Source organism: Aspergillus piperis, assembly GCF_003184755.1.
Source record: "Aspergillus piperis CBS 112811 unplaced genomic scaffold BO85scaffold_1, whole genome shotgun sequence".
Taxonomy (NCBI): Eukaryota; Fungi; Ascomycota; class Eurotiomycetes; order Eurotiales; family Aspergillaceae; genus Aspergillus; species Aspergillus piperis.
Genome location: NW_020291591.1, coordinates 1,872,088 through 1,891,341, shown reverse-complemented (window position 1 = coordinate 1,891,341; position 19,254 = coordinate 1,872,088). Strand labels below are relative to the sequence as shown.

The 19,254-nt window shown below is 49.1% G+C and overlaps 8 protein-coding genes across 8 annotated transcripts; 6 read left to right on the top strand and 2 right to left on the bottom strand.

Annotated features, from left to right (window-relative positions):
* Positions 1–719: 719 nt before the first annotated feature.
* BO85DRAFT_494869 (LysM peptidoglycan-binding domain-containing protein) lies at positions 720–1,400 on the top strand (the record flags this gene model as incomplete). Its single annotated transcript, XM_025663882.1, has 1 exon — positions 720–1,400. The coding sequence occupies one exon, from the start codon at positions 720–722 to the stop codon at positions 1,398–1,400; it is 681 nt and encodes a 226-aa protein (XP_025521085.1).
* A 1,470-nt stretch (positions 1,401–2,870) lies between these two features.
* Positions 2,871–3,917, top strand: BO85DRAFT_494867 (uncharacterized protein; the record flags this gene model as incomplete). Its single annotated transcript, XM_025663881.1, has 1 exon — positions 2,871–3,917. One exon carries the CDS (start codon positions 2,871–2,873, stop codon positions 3,915–3,917), a length of 1,047 nt encoding a protein of 348 aa, XP_025521084.1.
* Positions 3,918–4,179: 262 nt separating this feature from the next.
* Positions 4,180–6,428, top strand: BO85DRAFT_465094 (HET domain-containing protein; the record flags this gene model as incomplete). Its single annotated transcript, XM_025662026.1, has 4 exons — positions 4,180–4,661; positions 4,750–5,205; positions 5,272–5,667; positions 5,725–6,428. Exons 1-4 carry the CDS (start codon positions 4,208–4,210, stop codon positions 6,426–6,428), a joined length of 2,010 nt encoding a protein of 669 aa, XP_025521083.1. The 5' UTR covers positions 4,180–4,207.
* A 2,889-nt stretch (positions 6,429–9,317) lies between these two features.
* On the bottom strand, positions 9,318–11,107 carry BO85DRAFT_494865 (uncharacterized protein). The gene is made up of 7 exons (XM_025663880.1): positions 11,032–11,107; positions 10,834–10,958; positions 10,565–10,744; positions 10,385–10,490; positions 10,208–10,339; positions 10,053–10,120; positions 9,318–9,927 (listed from the first exon to the last, which is right to left on the bottom strand). Exons 2-7 carry the CDS (start codon positions 10,836–10,838, stop codon positions 9,762–9,764), a joined length of 657 nt encoding a protein of 218 aa, XP_025521082.1. The 5' UTR covers positions 10,839–10,958; positions 11,032–11,107; the 3' UTR covers positions 9,318–9,761.
* BO85DRAFT_19168 (MFS transporter) lies at positions 10,938–12,856 on the top strand. The gene has a single exon (XM_025654433.1). The coding sequence runs from the start codon at positions 11,141–11,143 to the stop codon at positions 12,830–12,832; it is 1,692 nt and encodes a 563-aa protein (XP_025521081.1). The 5' UTR covers positions 10,938–11,140; the 3' UTR covers positions 12,833–12,856.
* Positions 12,857–13,188: 332 nt separating this feature from the next.
* BO85DRAFT_387212 (glutathione S-transferase family protein) lies at positions 13,189–14,209 on the top strand. Its single transcript, XM_025656664.1, has 2 exons — positions 13,189–13,424; positions 13,487–14,209. Exons 1-2 carry the CDS (start codon positions 13,272–13,274, stop codon positions 14,048–14,050), a joined length of 717 nt encoding a protein of 238 aa, XP_025521080.1. The 5' UTR covers positions 13,189–13,271; the 3' UTR covers positions 14,051–14,209.
* A 224-nt stretch (positions 14,210–14,433) lies between these two features.
* On the bottom strand, positions 14,434–16,381 carry BO85DRAFT_494863 (glycosyltransferase family 2 protein; the record flags this gene model as incomplete). Its single annotated transcript, XM_025663879.1, has 4 exons — positions 14,434–15,060; positions 15,120–15,245; positions 15,292–15,879; positions 15,932–16,381. The coding sequence occupies 4 exons, from the start codon at positions 16,379–16,381 to the stop codon at positions 14,488–14,490; spliced, it is 1,737 nt and encodes a 578-aa protein (XP_025521079.1). The 3' UTR covers positions 14,434–14,487.
* Positions 16,382–17,734: 1,353 nt separating this feature from the next.
* On the top strand, positions 17,735–19,109 carry BO85DRAFT_494860 (acyltransferase family protein; the record flags this gene model as incomplete). The annotated part of the gene is made up of 1 exon (XM_025663878.1): positions 17,735–19,109. One exon carries the CDS (start codon positions 17,735–17,737, stop codon positions 19,037–19,039), a length of 1,305 nt encoding a protein of 434 aa, XP_025521078.1. The 3' UTR covers positions 19,040–19,109.
* Positions 19,110–19,254: the final 145 nt, after the last annotated feature.

The following is a 19,254-nucleotide window of genomic DNA, read 5'->3' as shown; positions in this document are numbered from 1 at the left end:
TGCTCGCAATCACCCTCCCCGAAAACTACACGCCTGCGTTATCTCCGAAGTAGGCTGTCTCCGGATTGATAAGGGGGACAACAACCATCAATCTAATCGAAGGCCACAACATTTCAGAAGGAGCAAAAAGCAGCCCCACAACATAAATGGCTTCCTATACTCTCTTGCCTTTTCAGGCACAATATTCAGTAGCTTGCCCGCGACTGCCGGGGATTGATAGATATCGGTTTCCACTACCCTAGCGTAGCTTCTTCAACAAGCATCACACACTTATTCAGATCCACTTCATTTCACACCATAGCCGCGTCATTCATTTCATCTTCATCCAGTATGAACACCGGGATTTGCAAATGTCGGGGCCCAGCCCCAGATGGCGACTATGAAGGTACGCGGATGGGATAAGATCTTCGCCGTTGCGGGGCCGTCCCCGCGGGAAGCCATTATCTCCGAGTCTGCAATATACTTTTAAGCTTACGCGTATGAGAACGATCGCCGGCGCTTCTCCATCGAATATCTGGTTGCGACATTGGACGCATCACCCCCAACGACCCGACCATGGAAGGGACGCAATCTCCTAAATGAATATAAAGTAAGACCGCCCTCGCCCATAAATGCTATCAACTACACTCCGCTCAGCCTACAGCAAAAAAGTCACTCCCTTAACTACATTCCTTGTCGCTCTTTGGAAAATCCATTCATTTGACGTTAATTCCTCTACCATGCATTTCCTATCTCTCGCAGCGCTGCCTTTCCTGGCGTCGGCAGCCACGGCAGCGCCGACCTGCAACCGCTCCCACCTAAACAGCACCGTCGGTCTCTACACTGTCCAAGAAGGCGACACCATGGCCAGCGTCTCCAACACCGTAAACCGCGGAATCTGCGATATCGCGCGACTCAACCGCATGGCCGATGCCATGATCCCCTTCTTGACAGGGGAACAGCTGCTCATCCCCCCGGAGACCTGCACCCCCGACAACTCCACGTGTCTGCTCTTCCCCAGCAAAATCGACAACTACGCCGAGTGTGTTTCCGGTGGTCCTCACACCTACTATACCGTGAAGGGTGATACTATCCGAACTATCGCCCTGAGACTGAACATCACTGTCGACGCCCTCTCCGCAACTGCTCAGGGTGGAGTCAGTGATCCTGATGCACCGGTGCAGGTGAACAATGAGCTGAAGGTCCCTCAGTGCAGTCCTAGTGTGTGTGAGGTTGAGCCGTATCAACTTATTTATGGCACCTACAAAGATCTAGCCGACAAGTTTGGCTCCACTGTGGGCCAGATCATGGCGTTCAACCCGACTTATAATCACTCGGATGTAGCTAGGGGTGAGGCTGCCGTTATTACTTTGCCCAAGAACTGCAGGAACTTGGGTGATAATGTTACTGTTATTTCTTAAGGAACAATTTGGTCGGTGGTCCTGTAGGGAGGATGAGGGTGTGGTAGGGTGTGTTTATACATATAATTTGTACATACTGTTTGTACTATATTGTCTTTCTTGGTAGAATATTCATTTAGACTACTGATTTAGTGCGTTGTAGGGGACATTTTCGCAACCACCATTGTGCTGCTACGTCTTTCCTTGTTCGTAATCAAAAGTGAGGGAGAGATGTGGTATATTCAGTCGGAAAGCCGCCAGCCACACAAAGCAAGCTTACTGCAGAAATATTTAACGTTACACCAAGGGAACTATCGTATGAGAGTGATGAAAGTGTGTGAGGGATGGGTGTTTCTCTTTCTATTCATCGATTGCCGAATCCTAACAGTGCCATTCACGGCTAGAGCCCTAAATCCAATCTGAACCCTAGTAGCTGATCTTAGCAAGAATGACGCAGAGTAGCGACTTGTGACTAGCAACGCCGCTCAATCAGAGCAATACACCATCCACCACCCATACCGAACTTCAACGAGAAGACTGTGTATTGATTCAACGACATGTCAGCATCGCGTTCAACGATCCGTGGGAATCGAGTATGTATCCTGCGGAGGAGTAGATGTATATCGGCATTCCAAGAAAACAACATGAATGCAGCGATTCCTTCCGCCAACACTTTCACCTACTGCGGATGGTGGGCCACTGCGTACATAGTGACGCACGATGTTGTCCTGTACACATTTACAGCAGGTCCATCCCCTATCACACATGTCCTTCGTCAAACAATCTTCTCGAGTACAGAGTGCTCCAATGGTGGTAAAATGGCGCGTGCTGTGCTCACAGCACGGCTTACATCGTCTGCTGCCTTGAACTGGGCGTGCTTTTGGGCAGTAGTTGGTGATGGATTGCCAGACGTGGCCACAATGGTGGAATCGGATGGATGAGTAACACATTGCGCTTGGTTCCTCGCGAATAGTATTAGCTGTGGACGGGATACGCCGAAATTGGACCTTTGCTAGTAATCTTCGATAATGGGTGGGTTGGTGTTGGTACTATAATTAGCCAGGCAGGATTAACTTTTATATAGCGCTTGAGTGAGGAGACTAATCGTCCCTCTTGCATCGTCTTTGGAATATTGCGAAACAGGACTTTGACCAGAAAAAGGTGACTGCCAATCATGAGAGGATGTTTGCCGTAATAGTTACAGCTATAATGTCCAAGTGTTCTGGCCACTGCTAGCCTACGGTGTGGCCCTGAGCACTTCGCTGGCCTTAATGAGTAAGGGATGTGTAGAAGGAGGATTATAAATAAGTCTACAATAACCCTATCTTGTTTCAATAAGTGGTGGTGGTCGCTAGGTTGTACAACCCACCGAAAGTGAACCCATTGACCCGCTTGGTCGCCATTCGACAATATACGTGCAATTAAGCCTTCACTCCCACATACCAATCACTCTTTGCACCAAAAGTTTCCGGTCAACATATAGGACCCAAAATGACAGCCTCAAGTCCCATCTGGAGAGTCCAGGACATCCTCTACGGCAGACACGACTTGTGGGCACGGCTCGACATTGGGTGCAAAGGCAAGCGTTTTCGGGTAGAAATTTGCCCTAAGAACTTCGTCAACTCAGAGTTATCTTTCACCAAGTACGCGCGATTTATCAACGATATGTTTGGCCATGACTGGGAAACCACATACAATGAATTCTATGACTGGATAGTACCACCATTCCTTCCTATTCTTGCTGAAGTTGAAGCACCGCCATTGGATGGACAAGCTTCCACGCTTCGTGATTACCTCAATCCGGAAACATACTACTTTCAGCTTCACTTTATCGATGAGATAATGGAACCCCGATGCGGTTATAATGCTCGAAGGACGCTGTGCGAACCGGGTGTTGACATAGGCAACTTCGCTCTTCATCCCAGCTGGGGTTGTTTCACACCAGAAATGGTACAGCAGTGCCTCAACGAGGGGGAAGATAGTTATTCCAACTACCAAAGGAAGGTTTGTGTCGATGGAAAGCTGTGTTTCTTGAAAGACAACTACACGAAACGAGGGCTTCTTCGTGAGTTGGATACTTACAAGAAAATGGAAACGAAAGGACTGAGCAATAATGCGCAAGTGCGTGTACCTCAATTTATCGGCGTAGTATATGCTGCTCAGGACTGCCGTCATGTTATCGGCATTTTGATATCGTTGGTAGACTGCGACAATCTTACTCTTTCATGTGCACTACATGATGAAGTCACAATTTCGCAGCGGAGGAAATGGGAGGAGCAAGTTACTACAACGGTGGAATTGCTGCATGAGGCTGGCATTATCTGGGGAGATGTAAAGCCGGACAATGTGTTGGTAGACAGGAACGAGGATGCGTGGGTGATCGATTTCGGTGGTGGTTACACGCCAGGATGGGTGGCGAAGGAGCACATGGAGACAATGGAAGGCGATAGAGACGGCCTTTCGAAAATCAAGGACAGAATATACTCACACCATGGCAGCGAAGTGGGACGAGCCTCACAAAGAGATGGGACATATTAGAGAGGGATGGATCGATTTTGACCGGGATGTCGATTCAGAAAGCATCCAGGTATATAACCCTAGTATGTTATTCTCATTGGCATCCTGTAACACGCCTTGGGACATTGGTCTCTATTAGCCACTAGTAGTATTCAGTCCAAGTTAAATTAACGTGATTACTAAGTTAATGCAGCTAATTAGTCAGGCTGCGGAATGTGAGCTGTCACCTTGCCCCTCCGTTTCAAACAGATACCCGAGAACGCTGCTATTGAACGTGAACACATATACCCTTTTCTTCGCTACTTCCGGCAATGAAGATATCTAGTTCACTCTGCCAGAGGTGCGCAGTCCTCCAGTTCAATGACGACGAACACGGCCGCGTGGCACAAGGCCCATGGGGCAAGCCCGTGGTTATCTTTGATAAATGTGCTTGGGATCCTTCAAAGGAATGCATTCTCCTGGATTATAATCTTTTTGACAATTTGCCCAATCTTCCTGTCATGTCGGCCTCTACTGCATCGGGATGTGGCATGTGCCTTGCCATGCGTGAGAAGATAGTCCAATTCGAACGCAGAGCAGATCCCAAGCACAAGAGCGTGTTGATCTACAAGTTTTCCATTTGTTACAAGTCTTATCCCCAAAGACCGTCCCATGAGGGCTTTTCTACAATGTCACATCTTGCCGTTCATTTCAAATTCAAAGGGGATCGGGATGACGACAAATCCGTATATACAGTCAGCTTTGATTTGCAGGCTGACATAGGTGGTAGGCACTTCATTAGGTATCGGATTGTTATGATACACTTCTGACCCAGTAATAGACCCATGCAGAAGCTGACTTCGCATTCAGAGAGCGCCTGTATTTCATCCTCTCTCTGATAAAGGCCGGGCCCAGTTACGCAAGCTGGCAAAGAAGTCATACAGATTATCCAGAGACCCACATCTTCCTACCCGCGTGATAGATGTTGGCTGTTGGCTGACTCGTTCAAAGATGCGCCTAGTGGTCAACCAAGGGTCCCACAAATGGGCAAACCGAGGCAAATACCTTGCTCTCAGCTATTGCTGGGGCAGTGAGGAATATGCAGCAATGCAGCTCAAGACAACTAAAGCGTCATTACGTGAACATATGAAAGAAATTAAAATGGAATCGTTGCCTAAAACAGTCTCTGACGCGGTCCTCGTTTGCCGGGCATTACGCGTGCGCTATCTCTGGGTGGATGCATTATGCATTGTACAGGACAGTCAGGATGACTGGGAGAGAGAATCAGCTAAGATGGCAGAAATATACGAGAACTCGTATTTTACCCTGTGTGCCTTGCAGGGCAATTCATGCCAAAGCGGATTTCTCACTCAGCCACGGCGACACCTTATCAAAGTCCCTTTTCAGTCAACTTTAAACCCATCGATATCCGGGTTTTACTACATACACCACGTCACTGGGTACTACGATGAAGAGTATGACAAGTCTCCGCCTGAAGGCCCTTCTCAATACCCATATCCGTCAAAATTTCTCGGTCTTGGATATCTTAAAAAATCCGCCTTCGACTGCGATCTGAAAGAAAGTCAATGGAACACTCGTGGCTGGACGCTTCAAGAAGCGTTGTGTAGCCCTCGTCTACTCCTTTTCGGCACACGAATGGTGCATATGCTTGACGTGCAATTTCGGCGCTCACAGGATATGTCATTCGATGATATGTGTCAGCCCTGGGGCCAAAATTTCCACATAGATAGAGAACACCGCGAAAGTTCCTTATCTCCGGATGGATGGCGCTGTATGATTGAAGAATATTCCACTCGCCAATTCTCTTATTCGCGGGATACAATACCAGCAATATCCGCATTGGCTAGGAAATTTTCATCACAGACGGAGGGCAAATATTTGGCCGGCATTTGGAGTGACGAGCTTGAGACTGACCTTCTCTGGGTCCCGAAAGGATTGACAACATTAGCGTCCTTCCTGACACCTCCAAAGGAGTATTTGGCCCCCACGTGGAGCTGGGCATCCCAGTCCAATCCGGTCAGTTGGCCTGAACTTTGCACCCTCAAACCTGAATATCAAATCGCATCTATGGGAACAACGACGGGCCGGGATCGATATGGGAAAGTGCACAGTGGCTTCATCTCACTGCGGACCAAACTTGTTCGGTTACCTTCATCTACAAAGATGCATCGCCGCCGAAAAGCGAGCCTTGGCGTTGACTTTCCTTATGAACTTACATCAGACGATGGAGAGTACCTTGCCCATCTTCGCTTCGACTGGACAGATCATGCAACTAATGACGATATTCTCCTTGAAGCAGGACAGGAAATTGCCCAGTTGTCCCTGGTTCTAATCTCTAGCTATTTTTGCGCACACTATGAACCGAGATATTATCATCTTGTTGGTTCATGGCGCATGTTGGGCTTACTTGTGCTACCGACAGAGACATCTGGCAACTATCGAAGAGCAGGAATTTTCCTCTGGGGAACTTGCGCGTCGGGAGGCTTAGAGCTCTGGGATGATATTGAAACGACTACTATTACGTTGGTATAGCGGGGTATATGGGGAATATATTCACAAGGTGGAGGATATATAACACGACTAGAGGCATTGCTAAGAAGGAAAGGCGATCAAAACCCTACCCAAAGTGCTGAGACATTCACTTTGGCCAGGGTCAGCTGGTCCTTCGGCTCTCTGATCACAATCCCTTCCAGCCATCCAACCCATTCCCTTGAGATCTAGATAGTTCAGATCCAGTTGTTCCCTTCCTTGACGGAGAGTACCACAAACAGCTTTAAGGGATGAGGTAATCTTCGCGCGAGCTTAACCAGAATCCTATCCATTGTATTTATTACCAGCAGGAAAAAGCTGTCTACCGATTTATTGCCAACCTCCTTTCGGAAAGGGATTTTATACTCAACTCTATACCAAAAGATACCTAGCATTGCCTTCTGTGATGGCTAGTCATCCCATAGTACACGACTAATAGGTGTACTGCCTGACAACGCCTACAGGTACTGCCCCTTCTAGACTACCGGGGTTAGAATAACAGTCAGTATTACCTCGTTAAGAAATCTCAAGTCTTAGCGCAATGAGTGCCAGTTATCCTTGGAAATATTTGGAAACCAGGAAATGCCATGCTACCAAACGTGTACAATCATCGGAATAGAGATAGACCTTCCCGAGCGTCATCAGCTGCCAAAGGGGTTACTGATCTTCTTTTTCATGGCCGATGTAGTGAGACCACCGGATCGCAAGTTAGGCCGAGAGAAGTAAACATAGTGCGAAAGCATGGATGAGAATACTACTCCGTCCGAACTCGGAACGGCACGTGGTACGCTACAAACATGGCACTAAGGGGCAACATAAAAGTCCAGTGGCTCATGGTGTTGCCAGCAATTTTCCGGCTGTTGGTTTTGTAGAGCAAGGAACCACTTAGAAGCCTAGATACTCAAGCTACAAAACCGGTTATGGCTGGATGTCAAGATGGCGTGCGAAGTATATTGGAGATAATTTCCGTGTGTTATTAGCCAGGAACGGCTATAGAGAACGAAAACTAGGAAATGATAGGACCAGAGAATTATTATCACCACGTTATCGGAAAATAAGACAGACCGGACATGTGGGTACTACTACGCTACATTCCCCGGAATGTAACCGAAGTCCACGCTAGCTGGGATTCCGATAGGCACACGGATAGTATGAGTTTCGATGTGTTTCTATGGGCTTGCGAGATTGGGGTGAAAATCCTTTCATTCTACAGCAGCGGATTCTCCCGACCTGCTCGATCAATCGTGGCTGTTCTACATTCACTGCAAACCAGCCATAGTGTTCTTCACCAACACCAGGAATGCGTTGTATGTATTTTCTATGGCGGTCTACATGACTGCCCAAGATGATTCTACATCTTGGGCTTCAGTACAATCTTTGTGTGACTTTGAACTGTGTTGCTGGGTCGGCAGCACCGTCGGAGTCGCCCGACTATCCCGGAAGCGGCAATGATGGCCTCCGTCCGACACGTCGGCCATGACCAGGGCCCCCTGTCCAATGGGGCTTGGCGACACGCTATAATCTTATGGCTTGCCTTGGGCGATGCTTGATGCTGCATTAGCACAATTTGGGATTAATGGACATCGGGCGCACGGCAGGTACTTCCATGATCTGCGTCAGTGAAAGCAAGGTGCATTTCATTTCAATTCATTTCATTATGGAAATTATACTCAAATATAATGTATCTAATGGCACTCTTACTGAATTATTAACAGCTAAAAAAAATTAAATATTTTCTTAATATATACTAGTAATTTTTTATCTTAATCAGATACAGGCGGTATATTATTATACAGATCTTATATAAAAATTATAATTTTATTTTTTATATTATATCCGGATTAGCTGTCTTCATATATTAAGATAAAAATTTATAAAAAAACCTCATGGGTAAAACTATATAGAAATTCTTATTATACTCAATATAGAGACAGTAAAGGAGATATAAATAAGAACTATATTTTATAATCTTTCTTAATATATATTAGATATATTCTTCTTTCTAGTACTGGATATATATCTAGTTTCTTTTCTTTTACTGTAGTATTTAAAGGCAGTTATAGAGATTGAATCTACTATACTTTGTACTAGCATGGAGTTGAGGAATCTCTCTCAGATACTTTTTATAGGAGTATCATCCAGGATGGCTTACCACTAGACCATCCGGCCACCAAGCAAGGTGCATGTATCCTGAGGTATGTAGTGTAGGGTAGACAGTTCTTGGTTACACAAGTGGGGATTAGCGTCCAAAGCAGGATCTTTAGTTGGCTAGCGGAACTGTCTTACTGCCCCGACCTTCCTGTTCGAATCATGCTGTTAGTGGCCCAACCGAGGAAGTTACTCTGTGCAATTAGGAGTAAGAAGTGGCGTTATTGTACAGGGCAGGCTCGGATGTACACCCTATTATACCAGATCTGCGTGTATTGTGTCCATTCAGCAAATAAGAATTTCTATTACAATTGAATTGATAACCGATTGTGTTCACCGTGAAGCATACTGTGCCCTAAGCGCCACAACAGATACGGTGTCAGGATACTGAAAACCAGCTGAGGCTACTACGAAGCGCGCAGGATGCGTGACTGCGACGGTGCAGATCGCTCCGAGCCTTGTGCTGCGCAAATTCCTACCAGTAGGCTGCTCGGGTTCCAACACCACCCTAGTCATAGGATAGTGAATCCTACCGCAGAGCCGAGACGAGGGCGTGGGTTTTGAGTTTCCTGAAGCCGAGGGCCCGGCATGCATATGGGCAGCATATGTTGCTAGGCTCGAATGCGACAAATAGCGCAATGGATCTAAATATCATATGATAATCAACGCTGCAGGCGGAACCGGTTTGGATGGCTGTCTGCGTGGATGGGAAGGGGATGATGCACAGTGGGTCGCAACTCACTCAATGAGAATCGCCGATGAAATACTTCGCTGCGGTCCACCGATTTAGTGCGATGGAGGGAGCGGGGGCGAGAAACGCGGAGCACCAAAAGGAAACATGGTTACGGAAATGTTGTTCCTCCCACTCGAGTCTCGACTTATCTGCGAATGAGACTACGTGGGATGATTGATGTACTCACCTATGGTCTCGAAGGCGTTGATAGAGGAATATTGTCCATCTGACCAGAGGGAGAATTGGCGGCTATAGAAATTATCCGGACCATGATGTGCGTGAACCTTGTTGAGACGTATCATACTTCTTCCCTTAGACGCGATGTCGTTCCTCGGGTCGACTTTAGGTGTGGCGTCGGATTGCATCGGGAGGCCGGGATGCGAGGCCAGGGCGGCACAAGGGAGACGGAATAGCTGCGTGGTTCTCCAAGCCGATAGAGATTGTACGTGTATGGATTAGCTTTGCAGCCAAGAGGCTAGACACCGGATTACAAGGACCGACCCGATGTCATCCCCTACACCATGAGAGAAAGCGCATCTGGCAGCAACCACATGGACCATGACGTTGGGGAATGATATCAAAGCGTAAAGTGACGTTGTCAGTTGACACGCGAGCTGAGCCCTGCGTCATGGTGGAGGGGAAAGACATTCTCAAGTTGCCGTGGAGGGGCGCGGAGAAGGGACTGGGGAAATGGAGGGTGAAGGAAGAAGGAGGTGGACTACTGTTGTTAGTAGCAGACTACTTACTTTGGACTGTGTAGGTTCTGGTCGGAGAAGGGCGGCAGAATGCAGGCAGAAACCAGTTGGCCGCCTGACTAGACCTATTTGGGACGATTGTCAAAAAAAAAATACTGCGAAATCATTGGTCTTCTCGTAGGTGAAGCCCTGACGTCATGGCTCACCGCCGGCCCCGGCCGACAAAAACTCGTGCCGATCGGGTTAGCCTGAGCAGGTGACCGTGCATTGCTTTTGCATCTTGTACTACAACGGAGCATGTCTACTCCACAGCCTGTCGCGAAGTCCAGAGAAACCGCCTGCATGGCCACTTTCTGAGCCATTCGGGAAATCCTGTCCTGTACCTTGAACCTGGCACATCGGGCTGCACCTCGGCCGTGTGGTATGTGTCTATCCGACCTTTTCCCGCCTCGAAGGAAACCGACTCCAGTGGTCGCCACGCAATCAGTACTTTCACACAATCACAGCCACCCCAACACCTCCGATTTAGATGCATAGTCTCTCGCCGCCGTGGCCAATTGTACGGATTTTTAAGTGGTTGATACAAAGTACTCTTGTACTTAGCATGATGGTCCAAGCTGAACAATTTAGGAGTCCCCGCCTCTGATTGGGAACCCCAGCTCCCGGTCTGACGGGCCGGAACTATGACGCCAGCGAGGGGAGAAGATCTCTTCCGCCGAGCCCCGACTGCCATCGTTATCAGGCTTCTTTAGCGAACGGCTTCTCGGATTACCCTTTCGGGATACCCATCCTTTGCCATTTGCTAATGAGACTCCCATGGGTAAGCCCTCACGTCATGCCACTGATGGCAGAGATCCGCTCCGCACTCCAGGGTACCAGGTGCCCCGGAGGAAGAATAATGTACCGGGGTGCAGGCGAAATACCTTCCACAAGAGATCAGCGATCTATAAAGATCCCCTCACATCCCATCTGGCAATCAATCGTCACTCCAGCATCATTCTCAGTCCAATCAACCTCCTCTCCCTCTCACCTTCCCGAGAAACTGATTGGTCTTTTCTATTTTCTTTATCTTTACCTTCTCCACCCCGCATGACAAGGGTTCTCATACTGTCCTAGGGTGCGCCTTCTACTCCATCATCATGACGGCCACTGAGCCCACGCCGCAGAACGGTGCCCCTGCCGATCAGAGTATGTATGACGAGAAGAAGTCTGGCAAGACAGACGATGCTCTCAGAAACCTGACCCGCCGATCGGAATCGGACGATCCCTTCGCCCAGCAGGCTGAGCATGCCTCGCAGCCAACATCTGGAAGTGATACCGATCTGTCCAAGAAAGAGCGATCTGACGGCAAGCGGGAGCTAACTGAGGACGATTGTTACAACAAACTTGGCTTTTGCTTCCCTTGGTACAAGAAATGGACCATCCTAACTGTGGTCTTCATGGTTCAAATGTCCATGAACTTCAACACGGGCGTGTACTCGGATGCTCTCACGGGCATTGAGAATGAGTTCAACGTTAGCGCTCAAGCGGCCCGTGTCGGGCAGATGATCTTCCTGGTTGCATACGCCTTCGGTTGTGAGTTGTGGGCGCCCTGGAGTGAAGAATTCGGGCGCTGGCCGATCATGCAGCTCAGTTTATTCTTAGTCAATATTTGGCAGATCCCTTGCGCCTTGGCACCTAATTTTGGTACCATTGTGGTTTGCCGTTTCCTGGGTGGTCTGAGCTCTGCTGGCGGTTCCGTCACCCTGGGTATGACTGCAGATATGTGGGAAGTTGATGACCAGGGGTTCGCGGTTGCATACGTCGTGCTTTCTTCAGTGGGCGGGTCTACGATTGGACCCGTCTTTGGTGGATTCATTGGGCAGTACCTCACGTGGCCATGGGTATTCTGGGTGCAATTGATCGTCGGAGGCTTCACTCAAGCTCTACACTTTGTGTTGGTTCCTGAAACTAGGGCGACCATCCTCTTGGATCGCGAAGCTAAGCGCCGCCGCAAGTCTGGCGAAGATCCCAACATCTACGGCCCTAACGAATTGAAGGAAAGCCGCCTGAGTGTCAAAGAGGTGTTGAGGATCTGGAGACGTCCGTTTGAGATGTTCATTCGCGAGCCCATTGTCCTTTGTTTGTCACTCCTATCTGGTTTCTCCGATGCTCTGATTTTCACCTTCACCGAATCCTTCACGCTTGTTTTCGATCAGTGGGGCTTCAACACCCTCACCAATGGCCTGGCTTTCTGTGCCATTCTCATCGGCTATGTCATCGCATACCTTATTTTCCTGCCGGATGTCTGGCGGCAACGCCAGATCCGCAAGAAGGAAGGCAATGCTGCCCGTCTTGCTGAGCGCCGTCTTCTTCTACTCCTGTTCCTAGCTCCCCTCGAGCCCATTGGCCTGCTGGGTTTTGCATGGACGTCTATCGGCCCTGCCTATGCTCCTTGGATTGCTCCCCTCATCTTCGCCTGTCTGATCGCCATCGCCAACTACTCCATCTACATGGCTACGATTGATTACATGGTCGCTGCCTACGGTGCCTATTCTGCCTCTGCGACCGGCGGCAACGGATTTGCTCGTGACTTCCTCGCTGGTATTGCGACCATGTATGCGACTCCTCTGTATGAGAACATTGGCGGCAAGTTTCACCTGGCCTGGGGCAGTACCCTGCTGGGGTGCATTGCCGCGTTGGTGGCCATTCCCATCTACATCTTCTACTGGAAGGGCCCCGAAATTCGTCGTCGCAGCAAGTTTGCCCAGACGCTAGCCGCCGATCGCGAGAGACATGCTGGTCGTCGGGCCAGTCGACTTCGTCGCGAGTCGCAGCCGTACCCTGTCTAGTAGTATCAACACTGCATTACGATAAATTTCCATGACATATTACGTGGCTACGAGCACATTATATACCCCGCATGCAAACTCATCTTGTTATCATCTATATAAATGTTCAAAGTATAGGCTAGATAGGTTATACCCCGATTGTGCAATATAACGTCTTTGATGACGAATTTCTTGGGTCTTTCTGCGTGAGTAGCGATATAGGGTCTCGGTGAATAATTGATAGGCCCGAAGTGATGCCATCCAGGCGGGAAATCACCCGGCGGGCAGGCCATTAATAATCCCGTCGGACGTGTAAGCTTTCTTCCTCCCGCGTTTTCCTCCCCGCCGGTTCCATCTGCCGATGCCCCGCTTCTGCCGGCCTTTTTATACCCGCCGGTCCCGCCTCTCGTCTTCACCACTTGACAGCTGTTAACTCCCTTAAACGAGACACATATTCATCATGTCTTCCCCCAAAATCATTCTCTACACCAATCGCACCTGCCCCTGGGCTCATCGCGCCCACATTGTTCTCCAGGAGCTTGGTCTTCCCTTCGAAGAGGTCACCATTGACTTGGACACCCCACGCGAGCCATGGTATCTGGAAGTCAACCCGGTATGTCCGACCTTCATATCCACCTCCCACCAATATTAGCTAACCAATGTTCTCCATAAAAGCGCGGCCTTGTTCCTTCCCTCTCTTACAATGGTGAGGTTATCACCGAATCCGGTATCGTCGCTCAATTCCTCGCCGACGCATACCCCTCCCACCTCGTGCCCCCTTCAAACACCCCCGAGGGTGCTCTGCAGCGCGCCCGCATCGCCTTCTTCGTCGACACCTACTCCAGCAAAGCTGCCCCGCACTACAACGCTGCCCTGCGTGGTGCTACCGAAGCCGACCGCAAGGCCGGAGTTGAGGGATACGTAGCTGCTATCAAGAAGGAGATCGAGCCGCTCCTGTACCAGGGATTGGAGGGGAAGGAGCACGGACCTTTCTTCGGTGGTAGTGACAAATTGACTTTGGTGGAGGTGCTGCTTGGTTCGTTCCTAATTCGTCTGCACGCGTTCGCGGATAAGGAGGCTGGACTGATTGATCCCGCAATCTGGGAGGGATTGGCGGAGGCGAAGAACTTCAACCGTTGGGCGCAGGCTACTCGGGAGCATCCTAGCGTCAATGGTATCTTCGATGCTAAGGCGTGTGCTGACAGGACGAAGAAGAAGCTTTTGGCGAACAGGAAGTAGATGTTATGTTGAGCCATTGTTAGGTCGATCACGAAATATATACCTCCAAAGAATCATTACAGAATCCTTCATGAGCGAATGCATGTTCAGTTACAGACCGTGGGTGAAGCTAGTACTTACTAGTATAACTAGTCTAACGAATGGCACAATACTGATGAGAAGCGATGGTACCATTGTTTGTATAGTAGGCTGATCAGGTGACCGGGAGACATGTATTGACGTCGCGTTTCTTCAACTCCCTTCTCCGTTGCCATCATACCTTCAACCTTGAATTGGTATGGCATGTCTATCATTCTTTTGAGGTTGTCTTTCGCAATATTTATTGACTCTTCTACTTGTCAAGGACATCATACTCAAGCATATTTATACTCCTGGTATGTCGGCCCAGGGAAGCCTTCATGGCCACCCCGTTCATGCAGCAAAACCAACAGCTCGGCTCACTTCGCGACAACAGTCCACCACCCACCCACAATCAACACGGGCACAATACCCGCAAGGATAAATGCCACCACGTCAGCCGAACCTGGCATCAGCGACGTTGCAACATACCTCCCCGAGGCACCGCCCAGGATGGCCATCCAAAAGACAAAGAATCCGACCTCCCAAACCTTGAGTCGCAGCATCGAATGCCTCACCTCTTTGTTGGCTCTCATAGTCGTTCCCCAAGAGTCATGGAGGACTGTAAGAAAGCTCCATACCTGAATGGCAGGCAACGGCACATGATAGAACAGATGTGCGGGAAGACTCCACATCCACTCCTTCATAGTTGGTCGGTATGGATTACGAAGCACAAGGTAGGAGATTGTCAGCCCCAGGCGATGGGTGTAATCCTGGAATGAGAAGGCTCGGATTAGGAGCATTCCAGAACAGAGGTACAGGACAACAGTTAGGGGCACGACGAAGGCAGCAAATTGTCGCCGTAGGGCGCCGAAGAACAATATCGGTGAGTGCATCAAGTACACGCTCGGTCTGTGGAAACTTTCGACGTGCACCGCTCGGCCCCAGCGAACCTGAGTATATTAGAATGATGCCTTATCATTGGGCGGGGTACATTTGTTGGGACACATACCTGCTGTAACAGCCACCTCCTGAATGTTGTGGGTGACTCAGTGGCAGTCATAACGTCGGATGCGAAAACCACTCTCCAACCTTTGAGAAGGAGTCGTGTGGTCAAGTGTCGATCCTCGTTAACAACCTACACGGTTAGTCTATGCTCATATCATGGCGTGGAATATCCTCACCATCCAATGCCCGAACACACTTTGCTTGTACCAAGCCAGCAACTCCCCACTGACTGCAGAAAACCGAAAAGCGGCAGACGGTCCACTTTGGCAGTCATTTGCAGCAACAGCACCAGTAAATGAACGTGCCAGATACAATTCATTCAGGTAGACCGCGTTTCCAAGCTGTGTTATAACTGTTTCATCTTTGTTGTGGATAGTGAGTGCCGTGCTAGCACCCCCGATTCCCGGATCTGCAGCACATGTTGCCATCGTACGCGTTAATGTATCGGGCATCACAATTGAGTCTGAATCCGATGTCCACAAGAATTCGATGTCGAGGATATCTGAGAGCACCAAGGAGATTATGAAGGAGGTGAACATGATTCCCTTCTTGTGCATGTGCGGCTGACTAACACACAGTTTAGAAATCCCCTTCTCGCCGACCAGAGTGATACCACTCTTCTCGAGAGCCCCTCTGGCGACGGAACAGCATTGAGCAATAATCTCAGCATCGGTTGTCTTGGAGGATCTTGCTCGATCCATCTGCATGGCAATCTCTGCTAAGGGGATATCTAGGTGCATCAATGCAGACTTTTCCGGGTAAACCTGGTAAAGGAATGTTAATAAACCATTACGCAAAGAGAGGATAATCACTTACATCTTGAAAGACTTCAACCATCTCCCGATCCTCTTCTGCATCCCCGTCGATACATACAAGAAGGAATCTGCAATTCTGGGCCTGCAAATAGCTCTCCAATGCCTGTTTCCACAGGGTAGGCTCTTCCCTATACCCAACAATAGCGGCAACGCAGTCCAACTTTTGCTCGCTTGACTTGCCCTTCTCAGCAAGGCCAAGGTTACCGTTTTCTTCCTGCAGAGCTGCATCTCTGCGTCTCTTGTTGTTTCTCCATCGACAGTACTCGGCCAGAATTATACTGACTATCATGTCAAAGGTCAAGGGTTGCTTAAGATACATCAAGCCGTAGAAGTATACCGCGGCTGCAACAATACAACCAAGGAAATTGAGAGTTCTTTCAGCCAGGGACACCAATCGCTGACCAGAACCCATGCCACTGTGTGGCTTCAACGGCCTGGGTATGTAATACATGATTGAAGAACTGTAAGGCTGTGAATAGCACAAAACGGGCCAGACCGTGAGACTGGAAAGCGCCAAAGAAAAAATGTTCTCTCAGGGGTAATCTGACAACCTGTCCTACCCTCTTGGTTGCATTATATGTGAATTGAGTCGGTGCCTGATTATGGTCCAGGTGGCAATGCAAACCACATTGTCTAGAACAGTCATAAGCCTCCACCCTCATTTTCGACGGATCATGGCGTGCCCACCTAGTGCTGATGCCAATACGTTCGGATATCCTGTCATCTTGGAGGCTCCTAGCATGGTGTTGCGCAGGCCTGAATATGGAAGTGATGAAACATGCCGTGCGAACCATCAGCCCACGTCGGGACAAGCTACGCAGTCCTCAGGTGGCTGCAAACGACAGGCTCACATTTGGTGCACCAGTACATACACATAGACTGTCACATCAGCGCGAGGGAATGTCTCATCAAGAGCAAGGGATCGCAATGCCATCCAACACAGTGGGTGCCAAGATACCAAGTATCAAATTGTTCGAGGATGCACGGATTTTGACCTCCAGCTTCATGGTCGCCAACCATGAGTCAATGTGATATCCTGTGAACCAACAACCAATATTCACTGTGATTGGGTACGGACATCACCTACCTCAATAATGACGCGGAAGTCAGCATAGAATTGCGGAAGGTGTGTCTTTGCATCTTACTCCACCTCTCAATGTCCAGCTTATATGGTTCATTGCATGATTCGGCGTAGGGATTGGGATATTCTCAGGTCTTGCCTATCCCCTTTCCAAGCGTTACCTATATCAGAAGAGACCATGCAAAACGTAGAAAGAGCCATTGTGAGCACTCTGGTCAGCTAGACCAGAGCCCATTAGGATGTTCCGAGGACACTAAAAGATCTATGATCTACATAAGCTGCGGGGGATTCCACAATTCGCTCGTATCCAGATCCTACTGATACGATAGTGGCTTATACTACTATCAGATTATGCTGGGCAACCCGAACTGTGTAGCCTGGGCTTAGTATATTCGGAGTCGGTATTTGATGGCTCCCCTTCGGACAACGGATGACCCTCTCCGTGATCTTCACATACCCGTCCTATAACCAAGAAAGTCACCAACCTTGTGATCATATTTCTTGGCTATGCTAGGTACCATATTCGCTTATTGTTTGATAGGCAGGATCTGTTTGCTGATTCAAAGAAAGCCGTGCCACGGCCGATCCTTCGTTATTACGCGGGTCCAAGTTGTTTGGGCTGCACCAAGGCCAGGCTTCTTAAACCCCTCACTGGGCGGAAATGACACAGCACACCTAATCCTTTGCTCCAAGCACATCTGCCTCTTTCATCCAATACACACTATGGCATCAGCAGCTTCGGTCAAAGCTCGGGAAAATTGGCTTGACGGCCTGAGAGGCATAGCTGCGGCGATCGTCGGCTGGTTTCACTTCACGGTGGGAGAGATGAAAACACCCTACCGATCATTTTGGGCTGTCCCCGCGGATGAAAATCGGAATCTCTTCCAGTTACCGCCGCTTCGCTTACTGTTTGCTGGACAGTCCATGGTCCTTCTCTTCTTTGTGATCTCAGGCTATGCTGTGTCGACCTCCATAATCCGACTCCGTGATGATGCACCGGCTCAGTTCTATCGAAAACTTACCTCTTCCGTCTTTCGCCGCGGGTTTCGCCTTTACATTCCCGTTCTGATCCTTTGTGTAATTTGCCATATGTCTCTTTATATTGGCCTATTCAACTGGTTTCCGGGTGAGCTGGAAGGGTGCTCAGGAGCGGAGCCTTGGTCAGCGCTACAACCTCATCTGAGTTGTCTTACCATGACCTTTCTGACTACTCTTCATTTAAGTGGACCGTTCTATGTGACGGGGTATAATTTCCACTTGTGGACAATCTCATATGAGTACCAATGCTCACTGACTGTTTATCTGATCATACTCGGCCTCGCATCCATCAGGCCTAAAGTGCGGCTGGTGGTAATTGCCTGCCTGAGTGCCACTTTCATGTGGTTTGGCTCACCTATATTATCAGCATTCATTGCCGGTCTCCTGTTTGCGGAGCTCGATACTCTGCGCGAGGCGTCCTGGAGTCTTGGTCAGAAAATCGAACCGACCACAGTTGTCAGAAATAGTGCGAACATTTTCACCGGTCTGCTCTTCGTGAGCGGAATATACCTCCTGTGCCTTCCGCAAGATCCGACTTTTCCACCCGACTTCTGGTTTCTGTCCTACCTAAAGCTGCCGTTCTATGTGGATCCTGAGATCCGCATCCGGGGCTGGCACGCTGTCGGAGCGATCCTCGTTGTTGGGACGCTCAGGCGTCATCGATTCCTGCGAGTTCCGCTAGAATGTCGCCCCGTGCAATTCCTCGGCACAATCTCTTTCTCACTATACCTGTTTCATCCTTTGTTCATTATGGTCATGCGCAATCGCATCCTGGAGGCTGTCTGCCACTATCTGTGGGGGGCGGATTTCTGGCAGACGCAGCATGATGAGTCCGCCTGGTATGTCATATTTCTGGCGTGGACTGTAGCCGCAGTTGCTATTGGCCCCTCATTAATCCTAGCGTCAGTCTACATGACCAAGATTGTGGATCGGAAGTCGGTTGTATGGTCGTATAAAGTCGAAAACCTCGTCAGCGGTGCTGGCAAGTGACCGCACAGTGGGTCTATAGAAATAGTAGAACGTGTTTATTTTTTCTTTCTTTGCCAGAATTGAATCATTCAGGACAACTTTGAAGGATATCGGCAGGAGGGGTGGCTTTGATTTGGGAGCAGAAGATCTTACGTGGATTAGCGTTAGTCGGCATTCACCCGCAGCATGAAGATCATCACCTAATTTAGCAGATCTGCACTAATTCAAGCCAGCCT

What these genes read in the sequence shown, in the direction of transcription:
- BO85DRAFT_494865 (XM_025663880.1), bottom strand. An exon ending in TATCAACCACTTAAAAATCC is followed by an intron (nt 10,491 to 10,564) that starts GTACAATTGGCC and finishes ATTGTGTGAAAG; the next exon opens with TACTGATTGCGTGGCGACCA. An exon ending in TTTGTCGGCCGGGGCCGGCG is followed by an intron (nt 10,121 to 10,207) that starts GTGAGCCATGAC and finishes AAATAGGTCTAG; the next exon opens with TCAGGCGGCCAACTGGTTTC.
- BO85DRAFT_19168 (XM_025654433.1), top strand. Translation starts at nt 11,141, where the DNA reads ATGACGGCCACTGAGCCCACGCCGCAGAACGGTGCCCCTGCCGATCAG.
- BO85DRAFT_387212 (XM_025656664.1), top strand. Translation starts at nt 13,272, where the DNA reads ATGTCTTCCCCCAAAATCATTCTCTACACCAATCGCACCTGCCCCTGG. An exon ending in GGTATCTGGAAGTCAACCCG is followed by an intron (nt 13,425 to 13,486) that starts GTATGTCCGACC and finishes TCTCCATAAAAG; the next exon opens with CGCGGCCTTGTTCCTTCCCT.